The 22794-nt window shown below is 42.6% G+C and overlaps 2 protein-coding genes, 1 long non-coding RNA gene and 1 other non-coding gene across 4 annotated transcripts; 2 read left to right on the plus strand and 2 right to left on the minus strand.

Annotated features, from left to right (window-relative positions):
• Positions 1-3: 3 nt before the first annotated feature.
• On the minus strand, positions 4-2695 carry LOC143333176 (trafficking regulator of GLUT4 1-like). The gene is made up of 3 exons (XM_076751148.1): positions 1967-2695; positions 1640-1766; positions 4-1403 (listed from the first exon to the last, which is right to left on the minus strand). The coding sequence occupies exons 1-3, from the start codon at positions 2366-2368 to the stop codon at positions 1381-1383; spliced, it is 552 nt and encodes a 183-aa protein (XP_076607263.1). The 5' UTR covers positions 2369-2695; the 3' UTR covers positions 4-1380.
• Positions 2696-4610: 1915 nt separating this feature from the next.
• On the minus strand, positions 4611-11762 carry LOC143332391 (uncharacterized). The gene is made up of 2 exons (XR_013078215.1): positions 11487-11762; positions 4611-5098 (listed from the first exon to the last, which is right to left on the minus strand). It is a non-coding gene; the product is annotated as an uncharacterized LOC143332391 (long non-coding RNA).
• Positions 11763-17378: 5616 nt separating this feature from the next.
• On the plus strand, positions 17379-17450 carry trnaw-cca (transfer RNA tryptophan (anticodon CCA)). The gene has a single exon. It is a non-coding gene; the product is annotated as a tRNA-Trp (tRNA).
• An 868-nt stretch (positions 17451-18318) lies between these two features.
• On the plus strand, positions 18319-21746 carry LOC143332973 (uncharacterized). Its single transcript, XM_076750866.1, has 2 exons — positions 18319-18700; positions 20523-21746. Exons 1-2 carry the CDS (start codon positions 18586-18588, stop codon positions 20942-20944), a joined length of 537 nt encoding a protein of 178 aa, XP_076606981.1. The 5' UTR covers positions 18319-18585; the 3' UTR covers positions 20945-21746.
• The last annotated feature ends 1048 nt before the right edge of the window (positions 21747-22794 follow it).

Consider the following 22794-nt stretch of genomic DNA (forward strand, 5'->3'; position numbering starts at 1 on the left):
TTTCAAGTTTGTCATGCTCATTCAAGTTTATTTCAGACATGCAGAAGTATGGCACAGTAAACCAGTCATACAGTATAAATGTATAAACATCAACATCAGAGTGCCAAGAACAGTGCATACAGGGAGAACAACCCCATTCATATCTTGCAGTATATTGTAAACGTAATGAGGTGTAGAGATCCAGGCAGTTCAGTAGAGTCCGAACAGGAACCTGTTCAGTTTATCATAGGAACACGCAAAGCAAGGTATCACACTATGACTGCAGAAGGACATTGTTGTGATAAATGAGTTTTAAACGTGATGTAAACAGTGTATGAAATCAGTTTATACATCTTCCCACAGCCGCTAAAGTCCCGTGCCGATAGAACAGAAAGAGAAACAGGGCAGGCAGTGGCGCCAAGACAGACTAGAGGTGCACTGATGCCTTTTTTTTTTGTCTGTCTTTTTTGATGGTATTAGTTGCCTTTAGTTTTTAGGACATCCTCATATCTAATGGTGCACAATCCAATATCACCGTGTCTGTGTTGTTCCCACAACATCGTAATTAATGCGGCTCCAGGACCGTCATTGCAACTGACCAATCACTCTGTTGTGATGAAAAAATACACACATGGGAGAATTCAGCTTCTGGCTAATGTTGTGAAAGGGCCTATTATAAGCCAAACCATGATCTTTTCCTAACCTAACCACGAAGTTTTGTTGCCTAAACGTAACCAAACAGAAGATAGAAATAAGTGAACTGAGTGTAAAAATAAGTTAGCGATTTAATAAAGAGTTGGACTGGGGGAGAAGACCCCTGGTCTCCCAGGTGGATGTTCTATTCCTCCATCATGACCTGCTACCTATGAAGTCACTTCACTTTTTGGTCAGTTTCAGTGATGCTGCTGCAGCAACATTAGTTATGAAGTAGGAACAACACAAGCACGACGATATCAGGTAAACCATCTAATGATGCCATGCCTTTTTTTTTTTTTAAATAAGCAAAATGTCGTGGCATCCAATTGTCCGTGAAGCAGGCAGGTGTGTGTGCTTCAGTGCTCCACTAGTTTGGACTAAGAGTAGCTTCTGTGGGCCGTCTGATGATCTGACACTACACCTGTGTGCAGCCTTCGATTTGCTTCCTTTGTTCCTGAGTTTGTGGGGTTATTGGGCACGAGCGTTGCCAGAAAAAGAGACACGTCTGCGACTTCTTTCCTTTTTCCTTCTTTTGTCCATAGCAGAAAAATCAACAAGTTGTTTGTTGCAGTCTCTTCAGCTTCTTTTCAACTCAGATTTTGTGCTTTTTCATCTTCAAAAAAAGAAAAATAAATAAATAAATAATCCTCCTCTCTCTTATGTGCAAATTTGAGATAGGATGAAGTTAAAGGAGAATTCTTTCCATCACTTGGTTCCCTGCTGGAGCTCTGCAAGACAGAGAAAAGAGAAATTAAGATAAACAGCTTTCCCTTTACACTTGGAACTGGCAAACGGGACAAAATTGAGGTCAAGGTTAAGGTCAGGGTTAGGGTTAGGCATTTAGTAGTGATGGTTAAGGTTTGGGCTTGGGAATGCACTATGTCAGTGGAATGACCCCACAGGGATTGTGACATGAGCGTGTGTGTGTGTGTGTGTGTGTGTTTGCTCTGTCTTTCATCCATACCTTGTGTAAGCACTATGAAGATGATGACAGCCACACCCAGCAGCATTGCAAGACAACTGAGCACCATTGATAGACGCCCATACTTCCTTGCTCCTTCTATATCTCCTGTATGGAGCACAGACGTCGACTAATGGGAGAGGAAGGGGAAGGAGGGTGATGAACAATGAATTATTTAAATACAACACAGAAGCGAAACACTTGTTTTCTTTGAAAAGATTTTAAAGAAACATTCCAACTCCAACCAAAGCGTGTTGAGCACAGGCCATAATAACAGTTCACACAGCGTTATTATGAAGAAATCTGCAGCTGTAAAGAAATGCAACTTACCACATGTGCATACCACAGGGCACATATGTTGAGCGGCACGGCGGGGCAAAAACAGGACAGCACGGCGAGCCAGAGGTAACTCGGGGGCGCGGACCCGGGTGGCACCGGGGAGGGCAGTGGGCCCAGGCTGAGTCGGGACGTGGACCTGGGTGTGGTCGCCAGCTGTCCGATGGAGCCCGACTTTAGCGGTGATCTGTGTCCGTTCTGGTCCGCATCTAAGGACCGGACGCTCCCTCTGATGGTGAGGGAGAAGGAGTCGGACGGTTTGATGTTGCTCTGTCCGGTGGGCTCGGTGATCGTGGTGCTCAGCAGCTTCTCCGTGTCGTGGAAGTCGGTGGGATTGGAAACTTCCCTCTCGCCGAGAGCGTTTTTCCCAAACGCAGCATCAGTGTTGATAGCCATCACGGAAAGATAAGAAATCTCCAAGTCTTACTCTGTCTGACTGAGCCGCTGTCCTGTGGATAGAGATGCTGAGGAGTCTTCCTTCAGATGTTCTCCATTGGGGGTCATTAGATTAAATATTATGAATTCGGAGAGCCCGATACCTTCAAGGCAACCTATTTAATTAAGCAGTCTAACTCCATCAAAATGCCTTATTGATGAGCGAGATGTTATTGATGTCTGAGTCCCTCTCGCGCTCAGTTGGCGGTGAGCGTCCGGACGCACGCCTTGCCTTTCACCCCCCCGCCCCCAGTCTATTATGTAGTGAGGTATTACCGCAACCCTTACATCTCCACAGCACATCCCCAGTTTCTGAGCTCTACTTATGCATCAGGCGAGGCGTGTGACAGTGCAAAAACAACAATTAAAGCTCTTCTTAAGTGAGTACGCGCGGTGCGTAAAAGCTTTCCATTTACGCACGGGGGCATCAGCTGGGTCAGCATGTAAGACAGTGCAGGGTGTGTGTGTGAGAGAGAAGAGGGTGGAAAGGAGGAAGGTGGATGCAAGCCTCTCAACACAGGCATGCCCAGCTGACTAAGGTCCTTCTGTAAAGTCATATTCTGCCATATCACAGGAACCTCACTGTCTTCTCAGTTATTCAAGCTTTACATAGTGCCCATAATCTTACAATACAAAAAACTCAATCAGCTGCAATACAGCCAATAGATACAGATGAATGCAACAGCAGTACAGCACTCACTAGGACATAATTAATCATTTTGATATTTCATTTTGCTGATAATACCTTAAATATATGAAATAAAATCTTAATATATATCACTGCCCATCAGAGATAACTTCAATATGACGGCTTCAGTCGTCCGTGCAGTGTAGAAGATAAATGTTAATCTGCATAAAAATTCCCTTGAACTACATGTGATCTGGTGTATGAAGTTTTGCTCATTGTTGCACATGTCCAGGATTCTCAAATAATGTCCATAGTAGAATAAAAGTGGGCTGTATGATGGATGAACCTTAAACGACAGGCTCCCAGTTAACAGAATAACAGGTGGATGGGAGCACAGTGAAGATACACACCCTCAATCTCACTGGATCTATCGGGAGACTTGCTTTGAAAGTTAAATATCATCCTTTCAGGTTTTCCCCTCCCCCGGACCTTAAAAGCCTAACACACTACAGATTTAAGACCGCGTTCATCCTCATGAGGTGGCAATAATCCATTTTACTGACTGGCTTTGTTCCCCTCAACATGCTCTATGACGCCCTGAGCCATGCTTTAACCTTAGTTTTGCAGATTATAACGCCATCAGGTGGTAGTTCGGGGGAAAACTAGTGCAGCAACTCTCCAGCTTCGCCTTATTTTCCCTAACTTCCTGATATATGTCCTTGTAATGTCCTAATGATCAGTGTAAATAGCTGATTCATACCATTATGTATTCGGTTTTCTGATGTGATTTTTGTTAGGGGTGCAAACAAAAAAGCTCAATCATATCTGTAAAGTAAAATGCTGAATGCCCTGTACACGTGGTTTCAAATTCATACCAGGGGGACCATTCAAACAATAATATGATGATAATATGATAATTGGACTATTTTGTAAACTGACTTAAGAACCTTAAATATGGCCCTTATTAAACCAATTCATCTTACAGTACTAAAGTAGTATTTTAACCTGCTACTCAAACTAAATATATATATAAGAGGCATGAATATTGGTCAGCAATGAACAATATTTGACATTCAGTTAGGGTTATTTCAATACTTCCCCTCCTCTAATAATGCTGGGACTTCACAAGTGGATGTGCTGTGAAAGTTTGGAGTTCATGAATGACTCCTTTGAGGCCCTGAAGAAGAATCATTAACAGTTTTTTTTCACTCTGGTTTCACTTCTTATACATAACCAGATTCATACAGGCCTGACTAAATGCCAGCTTGTTGACTCATAAGTGAGGTGAATAGCCTACCAGAGAACTAAGACTATAGAGTTTTTGCATATCTGAGGCCATGTGAAACTTTTAAAAAGCATCTTAATTTACTTCTTACATCGTCCTCATTTTCCTTTAATGGGATCATTCGAGTGTTAAAAGTTAAAAAGGATGACTGTGACACATTTTTGCATAGATTTATTGTGTGCCTCTTTGTGCTTGTGTTGTTGTTTTTGGGCGAGAGAGCCTTCGGCGCTGGTATGTGTTTTATTGTTCAGAGTGCGCAAATTTGTCCACAACAATAAACCTCTAAAGTCTGAGAAAATATGTTCTTTTTATTGTAAGAAGGCACATCATTGACAGATTTACAGCAGCAAAAAAGAAAAAGACAACATGAGACCACAAAATTAAACATTTCATTCTGAAATAGCCCTTACATGTGATTAACACAGGAATATAAACAATGGTGGCTCAAATCCGGCAGGTTATTAAAGTCCAGTGTGACTACTGAGAATGTGAAACACCGCCTTCCTCAGTCCTCTTCCCACCAACCCCCCATCCGCTTCCTCTTCTCGAGCCATCCGGGGCAGGGCTGACCAGAGCAGTTCTTCAGCTGGCAGCTTTAGCATGTGTACAGGAACATAAAGCTTGCCAGTGAAGAACTGCTGTGTGTCAGCCATTCAGGGCCAAGGGTGAGGGAGTTCTGGGAGTCAGCCAGCGAGCGTGAGAGTTCGAACCAGACTGCCTGAAGTGACGGACAGCCCGCTTTAAGGCACAAATGGTGACTCCTTCTCCCTTCGTATTCCTGCAAAAAGAGAAGAAGAGATAATTTAACTTCCCCTCTCAACTGCTCCAGCAGCGTGGGTCTGAGTTGGCCTGCAGCCAGTCACACACGTACAGTAAGTGGGTGCAGTCAAGCCACAGTGTGTGTGATCGGCTGCGAGTAAGTGGGTGAAATGAGCTGATATGCAAGAATGACTGGGGAGATGCACACAAGATCATGCGTCAGATTACCAGGAGGGATACATGCATCAGCAGCTCAACTCTGCCTCTGCACGTAATACTGTGCCAGCAAGAAATTCTTAGATATTCTCTTAGTTATGATGCACAAAATCACAGGCAGGCCTCTGGAAAAACCACTTTATTTATTTATTTATCTATTTGTCAGTTACCGTGGTTACAAAGCATGAGCGAGAGGCGATGAAGAGGAGTAGACAGCCTCTACATGAAAACAGAGATCCTGGAATCATTTCAGAAGTCCAAAGAAGAGCTATTTGTGTTTGAAGTCTTCATTACTAAAGTGAAAGTTCAGGTGGTTTCCAGAGAGAAAACCTGTAGCTGCACTGGATCTATGTATAGGTCTTGCAGTAGTTTTAATCCTATATGTGAAAAGGTAGCTGCTACAAGAAGCTAGTACAACAGAGTAGCTAGCTTAAGATAGCAGCTAAATCTGGAGTTTGGGGTGTGTTAAAACTGACATGTACACACAGATAAGATTTAAATTATTAAGTTATATTAAGTTAAATACAGATAATATTAAGTTGGTAATGTGTCTACATTAAAGCCACCATTTGTATTTTTCTTTTTTCTTTTTTTTTTTTTTTTTTGCCATGCTAGCAGCCTGGCTCTAAGGATGGTAATGTCGGTGCATCCACCACTTTGGTTCAAGCTGAAATATCTCATCAAGTACTCGATGATTTGCCATGAAAATGTGTTCACACGTTCACGTTTCCCAGAAGATGAAGCCTGCTGGCTTTGGCGAGCCCCTGACCTTTCCTCTAGCACCACCACGACGTTGATATTTGTGTTTTTCAATAAGCAAATGTTAGCATGCTAACACTCTAACCTAAAATGGTGAGCATGATAAACATTGTACCTGCTGAGCATGTTAGAATGCTATCGTTAGCACTTCACTAAAAGGTCCACTGGGTCTAAATGTGATCTTACAGAGAATTAGTCTTTTTCTTCCCTTTTTTCTTTTCACTTCCTTTCTTTTAAATTTGTTTGGGGATTTTGTCTGACTGTTCATCACATTGTTTGCAAAATCCTACCTGAAATACACTCTACTAGCTCGCCAACGCATACCTTTAGGTATGGATATTGTTTCGAGCAGATACGGAAATAAATGATAATGATAAGTTTCCTGCATGTGAAAATAAATCCAACATGCACAGGGAGGTTAAACATACCGAAGGCTTGAAAACTAACCACTTCAAGATAAACAGGCACAAAGCTAAAGCAGGTCTGTGCTTTTCTTGCCTTCAAAGAATGTAATCTTGTGGTGATCTTGAGATATTGAGGACGTGCTCCACTTCTCTGGTTGACGATGAGTAACACATGCTGTACATTCCTGCAGTAAGGAGAAGCAGAATAATCTCAGGTATTTGAGTGTCCCGTAGCCTCTAGACCGAACTCAGCGGGGGGGTGGGTTCAGGTCACAATCAACAGGACTTATGAAACATTTACAGACACCGCTGCAGGGTGAAATCATTTTGTCTCGCACTTTGTTTGGATTTTACTTCCCGATCATCCTGAAAGGGCCAGAGAGTCATTTCCACTCGCACACAGAACTGTGGTCAATATGGAAAATACACAGGTTGCGCATGGAAAAACACTAATGAGAGTTTCTGTCAAATGTATCTGCATGACAAACATCAAGAATCTTTTTGAAGTGGGTGAGTCAGCATGCAGAGGCCCTGACTGCCTGTTCTGACTTGTGACTGACGCACACTGGAAAAAGTACCCACAATCAAATCTAACACTCATATCTTTTTTTACACCACTAAAAGAAATGTGCCAGTGCTGTGCCAGATTAACTCGTTTCCCATTCAAATCAAAGTCTCATGAATCTTATATAATCAAGACTTTTTGTTGATGAGTCATGTAACTGATTGTTTGTCTCCAAAATGGCGGCCATGAATTCCAGTGAAAGTTTTATGTCCGTGCTGCTCTGCCTGCACGGTTTTCGCCTCTCCTGCAGTCAGAGCTGAGGCCTGTAAGGTGAACCTGGCAGTTCATCGCCAGTATTTGGCTTGTTTGACATTTCTGCTGCGTTATACTACCGATACATCTGAAAGCTGCATCCCATGCTTATCTTTTTATAAATACTTCAGTCTGTTTATTCACAATGAAAAGATTTCCTGGCACTGAAACATGGCTGGTGAAACATACTTTGAGCCACTTTGTGACAGTTGCTCGCTCAGTGCACATGGCAAAAAAAAGTTTTCTCTCTTCCTGCTTTGCTTCCATATTGCACATGTGTAGTAGCACCTTCTTAGACACTTGAAAGGTTTTAGAGTAATAAATTGCCTTCTGTGCCACATCGGTTTAAAAGATATCCCTTGTAATGGCAGTTTATGGGGGAAACGGTTGGGATTTTAAATGGTTTCAATACTGCTGTTGGCCACCGGGAAACACGCAAGGCCAGTTCACAGCCATGCTAGTGCTCATGTGAGGCTGAACCAAATGGTAATGTCAACATGCTAACATGCTCACAATGCCAATGTTCACATGTTGATGTTCAGCAGGTATTGCGCTTACCGTGCTCGTCATCTTAGTTTAGTGTAGCATGCTGCTAAGGTTTGCTAAACAGCTGCAAAGTACAACTGAGGCTGATGAGAATGCTATTAGTTTTGTCGGTATTTGGTCATAAAACAAAGTGTTGGACAAAATTTTCACCAGATGATGGCACAAGATGAAAAGTTAAGAGATCACCAGAGTTATTACAGTTTATCCTGCGGGGGACATGAATGTCTGTAACAAATTTCATGGAAATACATCCAGCAGTTGTGATATTACAAGCTGAACCAAAGTGGTGAACTGATGGAAAGACATTTCCATCCCTAGAGACGCGCCGCTAGCGTGACTGATCCACCACAATTTCTTGCAGCGTATGTTGAAAAAAAGTGGACAGCACGTCTTGAAAACAGTGGATCTTTGGCAAAAGAAGGCCGTCATTTGTCAATGTCAGGATCACAGAGCGAATCACCACCCTCCTCCCCTCCCAGGCCTGCACACGCACTCATGCCAGTGGTTGTCTGAATGAAGTCAGGGAGGAGGACGTACAGTACAAGACCTCGGGCCACACACAGGGCCACTGACAGCCATAACGGTTGACTATGGCTGCCACAACCTCAAACTGAAACTGAATTATTTATTTGTTCCATAGCGTGCCAGTCCCTCCACAAACAGTGACTCTGTATCTTTATGTTCACAATGACGGGCAGTGTTGAGCCCCCGACTCTTTTGCTGTGCCACTCTTTCCCGTATCTCTTCTTTTTTTTTTTTTTTTTTGGGTCTTTCCTGACTTGTCTGTCCTCTCCACCCTCTTTCTCGGTCAGATCAGACTGTCCTGAATTCCTGACATTCCAGCTGCGTATGTTAGAAATTCCATCCAGCTGCTGTGGGCTCGCACAGTCTCTCCTTCTTTTCCATCCCTCTATCCTTCACCCATCTCCTCTGCATCTACTCATCTACATCTGGCCCGCACTGGACGAGGGCGGACGTGGCTTCGCTGTTCACCTTCACCTCCACTTCGCTTTTTTTTTTTTCTTTTTTTTTTGGCACCTCATACTCCCCCCTTCTCCTTCTCTTGCCTTCTGTCCTTTCCTTATCCGAGCAACAGAGTCAGACATAGCCACATGACAGCCAGTGTGGAAGGCCTTGAGACAGGCTTTTATACATGGGGCAACAGTGTAAAAAAGAGATAACACACAGTCTAATACACAAAAGACTGAGCTTATCTGGGGCTGTGGACGTGCATTCTCTGCCACGGCAGGGAGGATAAGAAAGAGGAAAGACATGGTGGAGTTGAACGGGCAGGATGTGTGGGCCGGAGAGAAATAGGAATGATGGTGTGTAAACAGGAGGGCGTGAATGAACCGTGTTCAATGCAAGGAGGAATTATTGGCATTTTAACTCTTTGCGAGGTTGCCTTTTCGAGCCGAGTGCACGAGCTCGAATTCACCCATCAAGGCAGCTTGAAACTGTGTGTTACAGAAAAGATAAATAGTCAAAGACGGAGATGTGGACAGGTGGAAGCAGCACACACAGACCTCTCTCCATACTCGGAGCCCACTCGTTGGAGCCTTTTGTGTTTAGGGTCGTGCCTCTGTGTGACAAGATAAGATGCCTCAATCATCAGCCTGACCGTCGGCAATGAAACTGCACAAGGAAGTATGAGAAGAATTGCAGAATTATCGCATGAAATTGCAGACTTTCATGCTGTGGCTAGAGCTCTGTGAATGGAAACACAGGATAATTGAATGTTGCATTGCATACGTCCATTCAGGTGCATTCCTCTGCTGTGGGTGTGGCCCAGTGGGAGAGTGTTTACTGCCCCAGTTTGTAGTCTGTAATATAGACTGATCATTTTAGACTGGGGACAAAGACAGGGAAAGGGCGGTGGCTTTGGCAGCATGCTGATCATAGTGCAGGGAGCCTCTTCTTATGCTCTGCTGCTCGCTGTTTGCTGGACTTTAAAGGCTATCTGACTGTAACTTCGGGATCACGGCAAATAAAGGGGTTCAGGTTGTTTTGCTTGCGAAGAGGAACAGCTGAATGCCATTCTGGATTCATGACGTCCTGGGAGATGGTAATGTGCTGCGTGAGGCCTGTAAGCCTGTCCTCAGGCAGTCTGTGCCATTTTGTTTGAAAGAACTGGATTTTTTTTTTTCTAAATGAACCTACATAACACATCCCTTCTTGCCCCATCCTCCCCTGACAAGGCACGCAATAGGAATGAAGGGTGTAACCCAAGTTGAGCAAGATGGCTTCACTTCTGCAAATGTAGGCAATAAAACAGCACAGAGAAGGCTGCCTGTTTTTTGCCTGGATGCAGGGCAAACAACACATGTAGACAAGATGAGTTGCTGTTTAACTGACACCCTGTCATTGCCATGTGATCCTCATTGACAGGGTGGCTTATGTCACGCTTCGGGTTGCAATGGCACAAATGCAGCTCGTGACACAGCCTATTGCGCATTCCTCCCGGTGCACTGAACTCTGGCTGTACAATTATGTAAGACAGGCTCCATCGATGTAACATACACTACAGTAAGCTAACCCCCCCCCAGCCACTCATCCCAGAGAAGTGGTATATTCGTGTGGAAGACTGTAAAGAATTGTATATGTTCGAGCTGAGGAGACTCAAGAGCCCAGAGCTGGACAGAGAGGCCTAAATATGTTGTTACGTCACCTGGTTTAAGAATGTGTTACTGGTCCTTACAAACACGTACAGGAATATACTTGTGTTTATAGCCTTAGCTTCCATATGAAGAAAGATCTGCCAGATGACTGCTGGTGTCACCACATTTCTGAGGAATGACTCGGCCCTGGTTATCTTCCTGATTTTCACCTATCCCCTACTTGAGCCCAGGCCTTCTCCTTGGCCTGTTATGAACTCAGCAGTTTTTAAAGGGCTATGAGTGCTGACACTTTCTGACAAGTTTGGCTCGTGTAAGTGCAGGCCCTACATTTGACAGTGAAGTGCTTACAAAATGACTAAATGAATTCTCTAGAGTCCTGAGCAAGTTTCCTGATTTTCTAAATGTGGCAGTCATGACACGTAATGGATTTAGAGATAATGTAAAAACAACTCTGTAAATCTTTTAGCACTGATAACATGATGTCTGTGTGCCTCTGCTGGCTTTTCTGTTCCCTTCTGTTTTCATTTAGACATAATTCTGACTTTTTAGCACATTTCCAGCAGCCCTTTTTGCTGCTATCAGTCTTTGTAAAATATCTGCATGTGCAAATACTCCATGCAGCACTTTAGCAAAGCCTCTGCCCACAGTTTCACTCCGTCAATCATCTAAATGTTAATTAAATGTTTGCAGGAGCTGGGAGGTTGTGGTCAAATTTCTAGGGTGCCCATAATTCATATCAGCTCCCCTGTGGCAGTGGGCCCGGACGATATGATCTAATGACACCCAGACAGGCCTTGAGCCACAACTCCTATAACATCAAATCTACATCCTCGAGAATCTGACGACGCCAAAATGTGCAGAAACCAGAAATCAGACCTGCAGAGGTGAATTTTACTTGCATAAAGTCGTGTTGAGGACGGTTTCCCAGGTTGCCGTTTCCACGCAAACTGGGTCATCAAGCCGCCACAGGCTAAATCAGGCTGACAGGAGCAAGCGTTCAGCCAGCAGAAACACACAGACAGCCTCACAGTCAGTGATACGCCCCACCTTGACCACCGGCCGGGTCGCTCCTGCGCGGCCAACACGTCTGGACGGTCCGGCGGAGTTCAGGCTGCCTCGCCCACCGCTCGGCGGAGTCCAGGACCTTCAGCAGGGTGTGTCGATGTCTGTTTATTTGTTTTACATCCACGATATAAAACGGGCTTTGGCAGGATTTACATATCTGGTGGTGAGTCTACTTTTCATCGCAGCGGCGGCAGCAGGAGGACGCAGCGCAGGACTTCAGCCCCTTTTACACAACTCCTGCCCCAGTCCTCCCCCTCTCTCTCTCTGCCTCTCTCTCTCTCTCTCTTTCACACACACACGCACACACACACACCCAAGTCAGCCACACAACCGGCTTCCCACTCCGATCAGCTGGCAGCGTAATGACGTACAGCCACGAGCGGCGGACGTCAGACTCTCCACGGATCTGACGTCGACACGCAAGTGTACAAGTCTAAAAAATCTTCTCATTAAAGCTAGCACACTGTTTTATTTCCAACGTTTCTCATATGCTTTAGTACTATATTATTGTCTTTGCCTTATGTTGTTGTCGGGTATGTTATTCTGCTTTATTTTTGTAGTATTTTAAGTGAAAAGTTTTAATCCTGGTTCAACCATGTAAAGCACTTTGTAATTTTGTTTTGAAACATGCTGCATGAATAAAGTTCGGAATAATGATAAGGAGGTAAAATTACAGTGATTAAAAAATTGTATTTGTTTATCATTAAAACACACCCTTGCTTACTTAAGTACACACCAATGTTTTCCTGCTGCAGCCTTGTTAGGTCTGGTATTACACTAGCTAATGGGGGCTAATGTTAGCAAACTATAGACACGTTTGTGCAATTGCTTTGCTTAGCTGACTTCATAAACCTTACATGTGCTACTGCTATTTTATTTTAAGTAAAACAAGACCGTTGGTGTAACTGTAGAACAAGCACAGAAGAGTCAATAGTCAGCGAACCAATCCAGAAACACCAGATACACAGAAAGAACTATCCAATGTTTGTTAGCATTAGCTAACATTAGCCACCATTAGCTACCAGGCCAAGTATGGCTGTATAACAACAAAATCCCTGTGTGTAAACAGGGTAAATGAAAATCATGAACAGTAAACATAAATATTTGAAAGGTCTAGAATGAGACAAAGCAGCTGTTAAGGTTTCAGTGTGAACCTACAACTAATTGCACAAAAGTTCTGCTGTGTTAAGACAGCATGAGTCTGCAAATGGCCTCCAGAGACATCAGCAGGTCAAGATGAACTTGGTACTCTCGCAACACTGACGCACACAGACACCCCCACAGCAAGGACTCTGAGGCCACTCTCCATTTTCTCTCTGTCTCTGTCTTTTGAACCTGGTCTTGTCACTCTGCAGCTTTAAGGTCTCTGCGCTTTGAGAAGCTGCTTCCTCACTGTCACCTGACACAGTGAGCACACACAGCGAACCCTCACGAGACCAAATCTGCTGTCTCATTCTCATGTCTTCTCCGTCCTCTGCCTGGTTTAGGACAACCTTTTCACAGAACATGTCACTAAATATAGATTTGCTGTGACTGTAATTATTTCTGCAACACGAATAAGTTAGAAACCACTAGTCTGATTTCAACCCTGGTAAAGAAAAGCAGAATAGCACACATCCTGAAGCCATCCGCCTCCTTAACACTTCAAAGATAGCACTGCAGGCCACTCAGCAGGTTAAACAGTCGTGCAAAAGGACAGATGTTTTTTAAGCACTTCAAGCATGCAGTGGGTCATTTGATGTTGCTGCTAATTTCCCTACAGGCCTGTTTCATCTATCGTGTTTCTTTGTGTTAGATTTTATTTCACTAATGCTTCTATGATTATTATATGGGTTGGATATTACCTGGATATCTGTTTTATACTTCCTTTAATCTATTATGTGCTTTATGTGTGATTTGATTGTTTTCTCTTTGTCTTTTTTTGTTTGAATGAGCGCACTAAGACAAATTCCACTTAGTCATTATGATATGGCAATAAGATATTGAATCTTTTATCTGAAATTCCTGGATCCTTCGTGAATTACTGCACTTCCCACAAGACTTTAATGACCTCCTACCACACAGATATGATCCTGGTTGTGTGGAAATGTTAATCACTCCAGTTGCTCACTGCTAGCTGATAACCTGTAACCTTGCCTGCCTACTGATTCAGGCGCAATGTCCTTTTTAGGCATTTGTGGAGGTGGAATTTATTATGAATCAGTGATCATCATTATAGCACTAATAGGATCAGTATTGGAAATGAAAGAAAGGCAGTTCGTCATATCATTCAGTGTTTGGCTTCAGTAACTTATTGCCTTGAAAAAACATGTACATACTGTGTGTATATGTGGGTATATCCTTTATTATGAGCTCCACAGCAAAATTGGTGGTTGGTTGGTTCAGGTTTAAATCTCTATGGTGAAAGTGATCATAACATGTACTCCTTTCAGGTACTAGTTCAGTATAAGATGTACTCTATTTATGTTACGCGACATAATTGACACAGAATGACCTGCTTTGACATGTAAGATGATCTAATTGTTCTATAAATGTTGCATGTACTAACTGCTATACATATCTAGAGTGTCTGGAGGTAGAGGGGCAAGTTAAACCTCCTTCTGTTAAACATTCACCAAGATTAGACTCAAATTTCCAGGGTTTTTCTGTACAAGTCCCGTCCAAACAAAGTCCAGTTTGGCATGTTTGTGAAAGCTGTTGCTGAGAACGCTCTTGCGAGCAGATGCCAGTACACTTACTGCAACTCAAGATCTGTTTGTATAACGATGGCCACACCAGATGGAGGAAGCATGCGAGTCACATCTTTCCCCACCGCCATCCGTGACTCGCAAGCTCATCGGAACAAGACGTGAGCAGGGGCATGGTTCACAGCACATAAAAGCACAAGCAGTCACATGACCCAAAAGAGTAAATAGTGAATTGCGGGTCAAAGGTTGTGTGAAAATTCAAACAAGTTCAGCTGTCAATGCTAAATGTGCTTTGTGTTGGCCATAAAGGATCCACTTTGCCTGTAGAAACATGTGAAATTTGTTTTGGTGGACTCCTGACGGCCAAACTCTTTGTCACTTTGTAGAAGGGGTCCTTTAAAAAACACCTGTCTGCATCTTACTGTGAACTTTGCCACTCCTGCGTGGATGAATGTTACGTGTTCTCTCTGACTCAGCATCATGATTTATCCTCTTTCTTTCTTCCTGCACTTCTTACGGGGGGGAGCTCAGATATGTGGGGGAATGCAGAAGCAGGACAGACTTGTTCAAGCTCAGAGAGTGAGCCTATTCTTAGCACTGGTGGGTGTATGGTTTAACAGCAGACAGAACATAGCGTCCAAGTTTAGTTCCCTTGTCATTATTAGAAAGGTTACAGCGTTGTAATTGTGCTTCAAAGGACCAAATGTATAAACTTCACAAATTCAGCATGTGTGCTTGTTTCTGTGTACATGATGTTTGCGCAGCAATGAGGAACCAGTGGGGGACTGGATTCTGGGGGACAGGAATAGGATGGAAACTCCCTGGGAAATACCACACTGCGTGCTGTGGATGTTGTCAGAGGCGACACATGAAAATCCCCATGCAGCGATTCAAAAGGACATAGTTTCACAAATGGTATTCACTTCCTTGAACATCAGTGAGAACGCTTCAGCACATTTTCTGCTTTCTGTTTCGCTCAAACACATCAGTTCCGGTAATAATGCTGCTAATAATATTAATACTTCTGTTGCCAGAGATTAAACAATTATCAACAGGACTAGATAAAGCAATCTTCTAAAGTGAGAGTGGCATATTTACCTTGAAATTACTTTTAAAAGACCATGCAGGATTTAGTGACATCTAGTGGTGAGGTTGCAGATCGCAACCAATTGAATACCCCTTGCCTCACCTTCCCTTTCTAAGCACGTAGGAGAACGGTGCCTGCAAAATTCATGAAAATGCAATAGGCCAATTCTGTAGCTGTCCTCAGCTCTACAGAGCTTTATAAAGAGTTTCAGCTCATCGTTTGTGTTTTCTGGCCTATAATTTTATTGTTTTGGCTCAGTGTCACCGCTCTCATAGCATTGTTTTTGACTGCGACAGGCAGCTGTTCTCAGTGAAAAAGCTCTGAAAAACCTTACACCACCTGCGAAACACCACCAGACAGGCAACGTTAGCATCTAGCTGGTAAACATAGTGGAGCGCTTAGCAGTTATGAGCCAGATATTTTTTTGTTGGTAGAGCAAAACAGAGCTAAAAAGGGAGTGAATATTGGACTATTGGAGAAACACGAGTCCAAATCAATGCTTAAGTTGCTCTGTGTATCTGCTGGTCTAAATATGGTTTAAAGTCAGTCAGTTATTGCAGGTTGACACAAGCTGACACAACTTCTAATCATGCTGATTTGTGTGAAAGTAGCACAAGTAGATAAGGGTCATAAAGCCAGTGAACTGATTGTAACATCAGTTACACAATATCCATTCAAAGCAAGCTAACATTAGCTCCCATATCCTACTGGTCATACAAGGCCATGTAAGAATGTATCGGCAAAACCGAGTGTGAACTGACCTGTGGTGCATCTTACTGCTTGTGACTTTTCATCCTTGTTTGTAAAGGAAGACAGTATTTATTCTTGTGTTAAGTTAGTGGGTCTCACTTCAAACCTTTGCAGACCCCAAAAGACTCACTCAGAAGTATAAGTCATGAGAATAATGAAATGAAGTGTTACATAAATAGAATTTATGTATATTATTGTCCTTTTCATGTGCACCGACATGTCTTCCTTATTCTTTCTCATTGTGGCTTCAGCTCAAGGCCAGCTCTGTCCAGCTTTCTCAAAGATCTCATCAATGACTGAAGGACCATTGCCCACATTTATCCAAGAGCTGAAAATAGTTTGGACCAACAGGTCTCACGCTGCTCTAATTTCATCTGATGATCATGTGTGCTTACTTGTATTGAGATTTGATTTCACTGCAGCAACAACAGGCATATAGCTTTGGTGTAAACACACTGCTCAAAAAAATGAAGGGAACACTTAAATCACACATCGGATCATGTCAAAAAATTAAAATCACAGTCTGATCCAACCTGCATGAATTTCATCACAGCAACTCATTATGTGACTCAATAGTGTTTATTGCTCCCGTGTGTCTGTATTCACTCCCGACAACGTCTGGGCATGCTCCTGATGAGTCGACGGATGGTGTCCTGGAGGATCTCATCCCAGACCTGGAACAGGGCATTGGTGAGCTCGTGGACAGTCTGTGGTGGTACTTGGTGGCATCAGCTGCACCAATATATAACATCCCATAGATGCTCAAATGGATTTAGGAGAGGGGAACGTGAAGGCCAGTCAATAGCATCATTGCCTTCGTCACCGGTGACGAAGGCAATGATGCTATTGACTGGCAGAAGAACACAAATAGAACTCAAAACCAGAGAAGAATCAGTGAGGAAGGATAAAGAGAGAGCAATTGTCTGCCAAACCATTCCCTTTTTCGTAGTTGTATTGCTTTTGCCTCTTCATTGCACCTGTTGTCACTTTCATTTGCACCAAAGCAGGTGCAACTGAGTCACAATCACTTCCTAAACGGACAGATTGAAATCCCTGAAGTTTAACTGACTTGGTGTTATACTATGATGATTTTGAGCAGTGTAGGATTATCACAGAAGTGAAGATCATTTATGCAGCTCCAATTACTTACATTGCACTTCACTTGTTTGCATAATTTAGTAGATAAGTAGATAAAAATCTACCTGCTCATCATTTTCATGCAGTGACAGTCAGTGGTAGTGTAGTATGTCACCTGTAGATGTACTCAAAGGGTTCAAGAGTCATGTTGTGTGGCTATATCAAAATGATAGGCTCGAATTTGATGATATTACTCGACATTCCTCGTGCGCAGACCTCGTGGCGCAACGGTAGCGCGTCTGACTCCAGATCAGAAGGTTGCGTGTTCAAATCACGTCGGGGTCAATTTCTTTGTTTGGCCACTAATGACACCAAGCACGTTGGATACGTTGCTATACTAAAAACACTTTGAAATGTGCCTCTTTCGTAATGATGCTAAATCACCTACAAGCAAGTTACAAGCTACACATTGCCAAATGATTTCTGCTTATTGTCGTCTTGTGTGTGTTTTTTTCTTTTATGGGTCTCTATCTGAACGGAAATAACTGCACAATGACTGCCTCTGCCTCACCGACTGCTGACTCATGCTTATTCAATACTGCCACACAAACACATACACTTACCTGTTCTTTATATGGCCTCGCATAGGTTAGACTTACATATTTACACTACTGTCCATACTGTATATATGTGAGCTATTATGTATTCATATTTATTCCACTGTCTATAGACTGTATTCATGTTTGTACTTCTGTCTATACTGTACATACCTGTACTATATGTAGTGTGCCTAATGTTAGTGCTTCACATGTTTGTAATGTCCATCCTGTATATATCGTTTTCTTATCTACACCTTACTGTTTATTCTATGTATCACCCTCATACATATGATCACTACTTCACTTTACTGCTTTTTGCACATCCAGTCAGATGTCAAACAAATATGAGCATAGTGAGTTGACCTCCGTGGATTTATTTATTTGAGCAAATACAGTTGCACATATAGGTAGAAACGACCCTCGGTGATGTTTCAGATGCTCCAAAAAAAAAAAAAAGAAAAAAAAAAAAACAGAAAAAAAAAAAAAAAAAAAGACGCTTTTACACCAAAGTGAAAAGCCGTAAAGACTGCACGAGGTGTGTTCTGTTGCCACGGAGACGCGTCACCTGGCAACGCGGCGGTGAAGCGTGATTGTGGAAACGAGCGCCCCGGAACAAATAGGAAACTTCAGAGGTGGCAAATGTGGCATGCAGCGATGTCCACCTCTGAAACGTACTAACGTGGTTTAAACCATGAAAGATAGCGAAGAGGACGGAGGAGCGAAAGCAGCCAGGTGTCTGTGATGAGGGTCTGTCTTTCTCGCTTTCCTTTAGCCGTTTCCACGCGCATGAAAGACCGTTATTGTACGTTCACGTCTCTCAGTCGTTAACTCGTTTAGCCTGCACAGACCTATTCAGGAGCACCGTGTGCCAAGACAACAACATGCCAGAGGACAAAAACGGGACGCTGCTGCAGTCATCCAGCCGCTCTGAGAAGAAGAAGAAGAAAAAGAAACGAAAGAGAACCACTGCTCCCACCGCTCCTCCAGGAAGTACAGGTAAATACTCTTTGTAAGGCCTGGAAAAAGTAACAATACTGCAGTGTGAAAGTGAAAATACTGCATTCATTAACAGTGAAATGTACTTCTTGTTTCAAAAGTAAATGTATTCATTATGAGGGGAAATGTCCACAGTCAGTGATTATTATGCATTCATGTGTAGAATAATGTTTCTGTTATTTGATTGAGATAGAAGTGCTTCAATACTTAATTGACTCTTAGTTTAATATGTAGCAATGCATCATATTTTAGAAAGTCAGAGTAGTTTTGGAAGTACAGTTCAATCACAAAAACTACAGCCCAATAAATAAAAACTACAAGAAATACATGTGAGGTAAAAAGCACAATAATTACCCCAGCCATGCTGTGAAGTAGAAGTCTAATGTAATTTATCAAGCACAAACGTCAAACTGGTACAAGCTCTCTGTTTTAGATTATTTTAAAACGGATATATTGGATTGTTGACTACTGGTTTGGAAAAAACAAGCACTTTGGCCTCGAGGAACTTGTGGCTGGCATTTTCCATTATTTTCTGACATTTTAAAACAGACAGATGCATTGATTGATCAGGAAATAAGAAATAAATGAAAATAAACAATGAAAATGATCATAAGTTGCTGTCCTGAATGACTCTTCTTTTAAGTATGTTCCCCATAGAGCAGCAGCTGGTACATGCAAAATCTACAGTGCATCTCATAAACAACATGATACGTGAATAAGTTTAAAATACCCAAACCAAGTACCATCAGTTCAGTCATTCATCAACAGTTCTTAGCAATCAGAAAGGGATCAAAATGAATGATTTTATATTTCAAAGCCTTTTAATTGTATGTAAAGTAAAAAATGGACTCCAGGAATATTATTTTTGATAGTTTACTTTTTTTTTTATTATTATTAATTTTTTGTGGTATCCTGCTGCAGTAGTGTAAAGAAGCAGACATGTATATAACAGGCCTGCTTACTATTCTAGTATGCATTGGCCAATGCCTTACAGATATATTACTATGAATGACATTTTTTCTTTGAGGTTTCATGGTCCGCATTTTAAACTCCTACAGGCCACTGCAGTATATAAGGAGTCCATGCATTTGCTTTAAGCTATGAAAGAGCACACTGAGTAGTTAATGCGGCCTCCGATATAAACAAAAAGACAGTATGTCACACACTTAAAGGCGCATAGAAGCTCTAAATTCTGTTTTTAGAAGATGAATTAATACGTATTACATGTCGTGGTCCTGCTGCCTATGACCTGATTGGAATCTGGAAAAATGAAATCCACATGCATTCCCCTCGCAAAAATGCGAGACTCAAGGCTTTGTTACAGTAAAGGAAATGAAATTATTGTGCCACATTTCTTTTATTAAAAGTAGATCCTCCAGAATTCCTGACGGAGTAAACATTGCCAACACACACAGAAAGTATTCTCCTATAAACTGTCACACAATGAAAAGATTGAAAGCCCCGAATCCTCCCTCACAGCGTTCATTTATAATTAGTCATGGTGCAGATCTGAAGAATTAGAAATAATAATCTGAACTGACCCTGATGATGACCACAGGTCAAACGAAGGTCACTGTAAATGTACACAATGTAAACACAAGTATGAGGATCATGTGATGATGGTAGAGGATTCCCTGCAGGGTTGAATGGGTCATTAGAGAATAGGCCCCCAGTGTTACTTTCCATCACTGGCCCATAACAGCTCATTACTGTAAACCAAGCCATCAGCCCTTTAGCTCCAGAGGGAGCCATTAGTAATCTAAACCTTCAGCTTTGTTTGGCAGTGTGCATACGCCTACATGTTTATGTTGCCTCCCTACAGAGAAACCTCAGGCTGTATCTTTGCCTCCTGAGACCCCGCCCGTGTCCCTGCTGCCCCCAAAGTGTCCGGATCAGGCCAGAGACCAGCTGCCCAGGCTCAGAGCTACCAGTAAAAAGGATGGAGAACAGTTCGCTGGCAGCAGCCGGAGGAGCAAAAAGCACTCCAAGGATTCACCGTCCCTGCTGACAGAGACAAACAAAACCAGTGGCAGTGGAGCTCCGGTGCAGGGGTACGTGGCAGAGCTCAGCGCCCAGGCCAGGGAGAGCCTGAGGTGGGAGGGAGTGCTGGAGGACCCCCGTGCTGAGGAGAAGAGGCTGGAGCTCTACAGGGCCAACAGGCGGCAGCGTTACCTCTCACACCGAGAGGCTCCGCTAAACGAAACACTGGCTGGATCTGGCCAACAGGAGCAAAGGCTGAATTAAAGAAGCAAACAGCCTTCTGCTGTTGGTCATATCAGGCTTTATCTGTTCACACAGAGTGAAGATCCTTCAGCGCCGTTATGAAGTTGAACTGAAGAGAAACTGAGCGTGTTGCCAACTGAATACCTTGATAGAAATGCTCTCTCTGTCAGGTGCAAAATGCCTAAGCAGAGTGCCATGACTGACAGTGGACGAGGACAGGACGTCCCCCTGCTGAACGGGCCTGTTGAAAACTTACTGGAGGATTTGCACAGTTTTTCTTGTGCTCTGAATTATGTAAGACTTCAAGAAAAGACCTAACGTTGATATTTCAGGACTGAAACCCAATCAGCATGATACCAGGATCTTTTTTTCCTTTATAAAAATACCCAGAAAACCGTCCACTAGAGTGGGTGTGGAGCTGAAATGTGACTGTAACAACGTGCTGCTGTGCCATCACACCATCTAATTAAATAGGTTTAAAAGTTCAGACTGTTCAGCATAATGGCCAATCTAATGTGCCAGGACCTGAATCCAGCCTGGGATGTGCCCCCTGTCTCTTTCTGTTTATTTCATGATGCTCCATGCTGTTGACCATAAAAGGCAGTCTGAACTCCTCACTGAATGGCAGCTTGCAATTCGTATTATTTCCAGTGTAAAAGTTTAATTTTGGTGCTTCCTCAGACATAAGGACATCATTATGGGGTTTTTTTTTTGGTCCTGGCAAATTACTGAATCATAACTCTGTTTCTGAGTGTGCAAATGTAGATAATTTATCTTACATGACTCTTATTGTAATTATAGAACTGAATATAGAAAGAGGCACATTTCATTTTGTGGTTTGTTGTTCCCGTCCCTGCAGGAGTAAGCCTTAGAAACACTCCTGCCGCTGGACGATAGATGGCAGAAAAGTCAAGTGTTTCCTGTGTGAATCACACACTCCAGCGCTGACTGAGTCAATGAATGCAGAGGAGATGGTGCTGTTTTGCCTGAGATTTTTATTTTATGCATGAACAAAGTGAAACACAAGACAAGAAGTTGACAAGTCCATCCCTGTTATTACTCCCTGGGATCCAGGGTTCACTTTGCATTGATAACAAAGCTGCTACTAAGATGATGTTCAGCGCTGTAGCTTTTCCTTTTTGATATCAGAAGAGGCAAAGAACATTTTTCACTTAAAGTCCTCAGGAGAACAAAACTGATCTGTTTCTTAACTCTAGATTTCATAATGTGCTAAATCACTTGTAACAATGTGTTTGGGTGCACAGTAAGGCTTAAAGGCGCTCCTGGTGGATACGGTTTTAATTTTAAGCCCTGTCTTAACAGTATAATGCTGTAAATTAAATTCTATGAGAGATGTGTGGTTGCAGGAGTATCAGGGGAGTCAGTGTTGCCTTCTGCCAGTAAAATGAGCAGAACGATGGAAATTACTCTACAGTTTGCTTAAAGAGTGGATCCTTAATGATCTTTGAGCTTAACAATTTAATTAACATGAATGACGGGATATACCAGTAGACAATATAAAATATGCTGCTTGTTCTTGATACAAATTTGTAGTTTTTTTTTGTTGAATAATCTTGCTTTTTCAGGTATTTAATTTGCTCTATTAGCTAAAAAATAAGTTTCCTGTCTGGTTATTTTTCTTTCTGTTATCGATTTCTCATTTGATTATGCGGAAAATGTATTATATCACCATGTAAACGCCATATATCAATCTAGTGATATCAAATGACAGGATATCTTCCACCCCTGTTAAGACATAACATTTCAACTCTTCTACATACAACACGAGTACAAAATATAAGCCACTGGCACCTTCAATCCTAAAATATCATGACTGGTACTGGCCTTGAAAGGTTCTGCCACCCCTGGAT

Source organism: Chaetodon auriga, chromosome 15, assembly GCF_051107435.1.
Source record: "Chaetodon auriga isolate fChaAug3 chromosome 15, fChaAug3.hap1, whole genome shotgun sequence".
NCBI lineage: Eukaryota > Metazoa > Chordata > Actinopteri > Chaetodontiformes > Chaetodontidae > Chaetodon > Chaetodon auriga.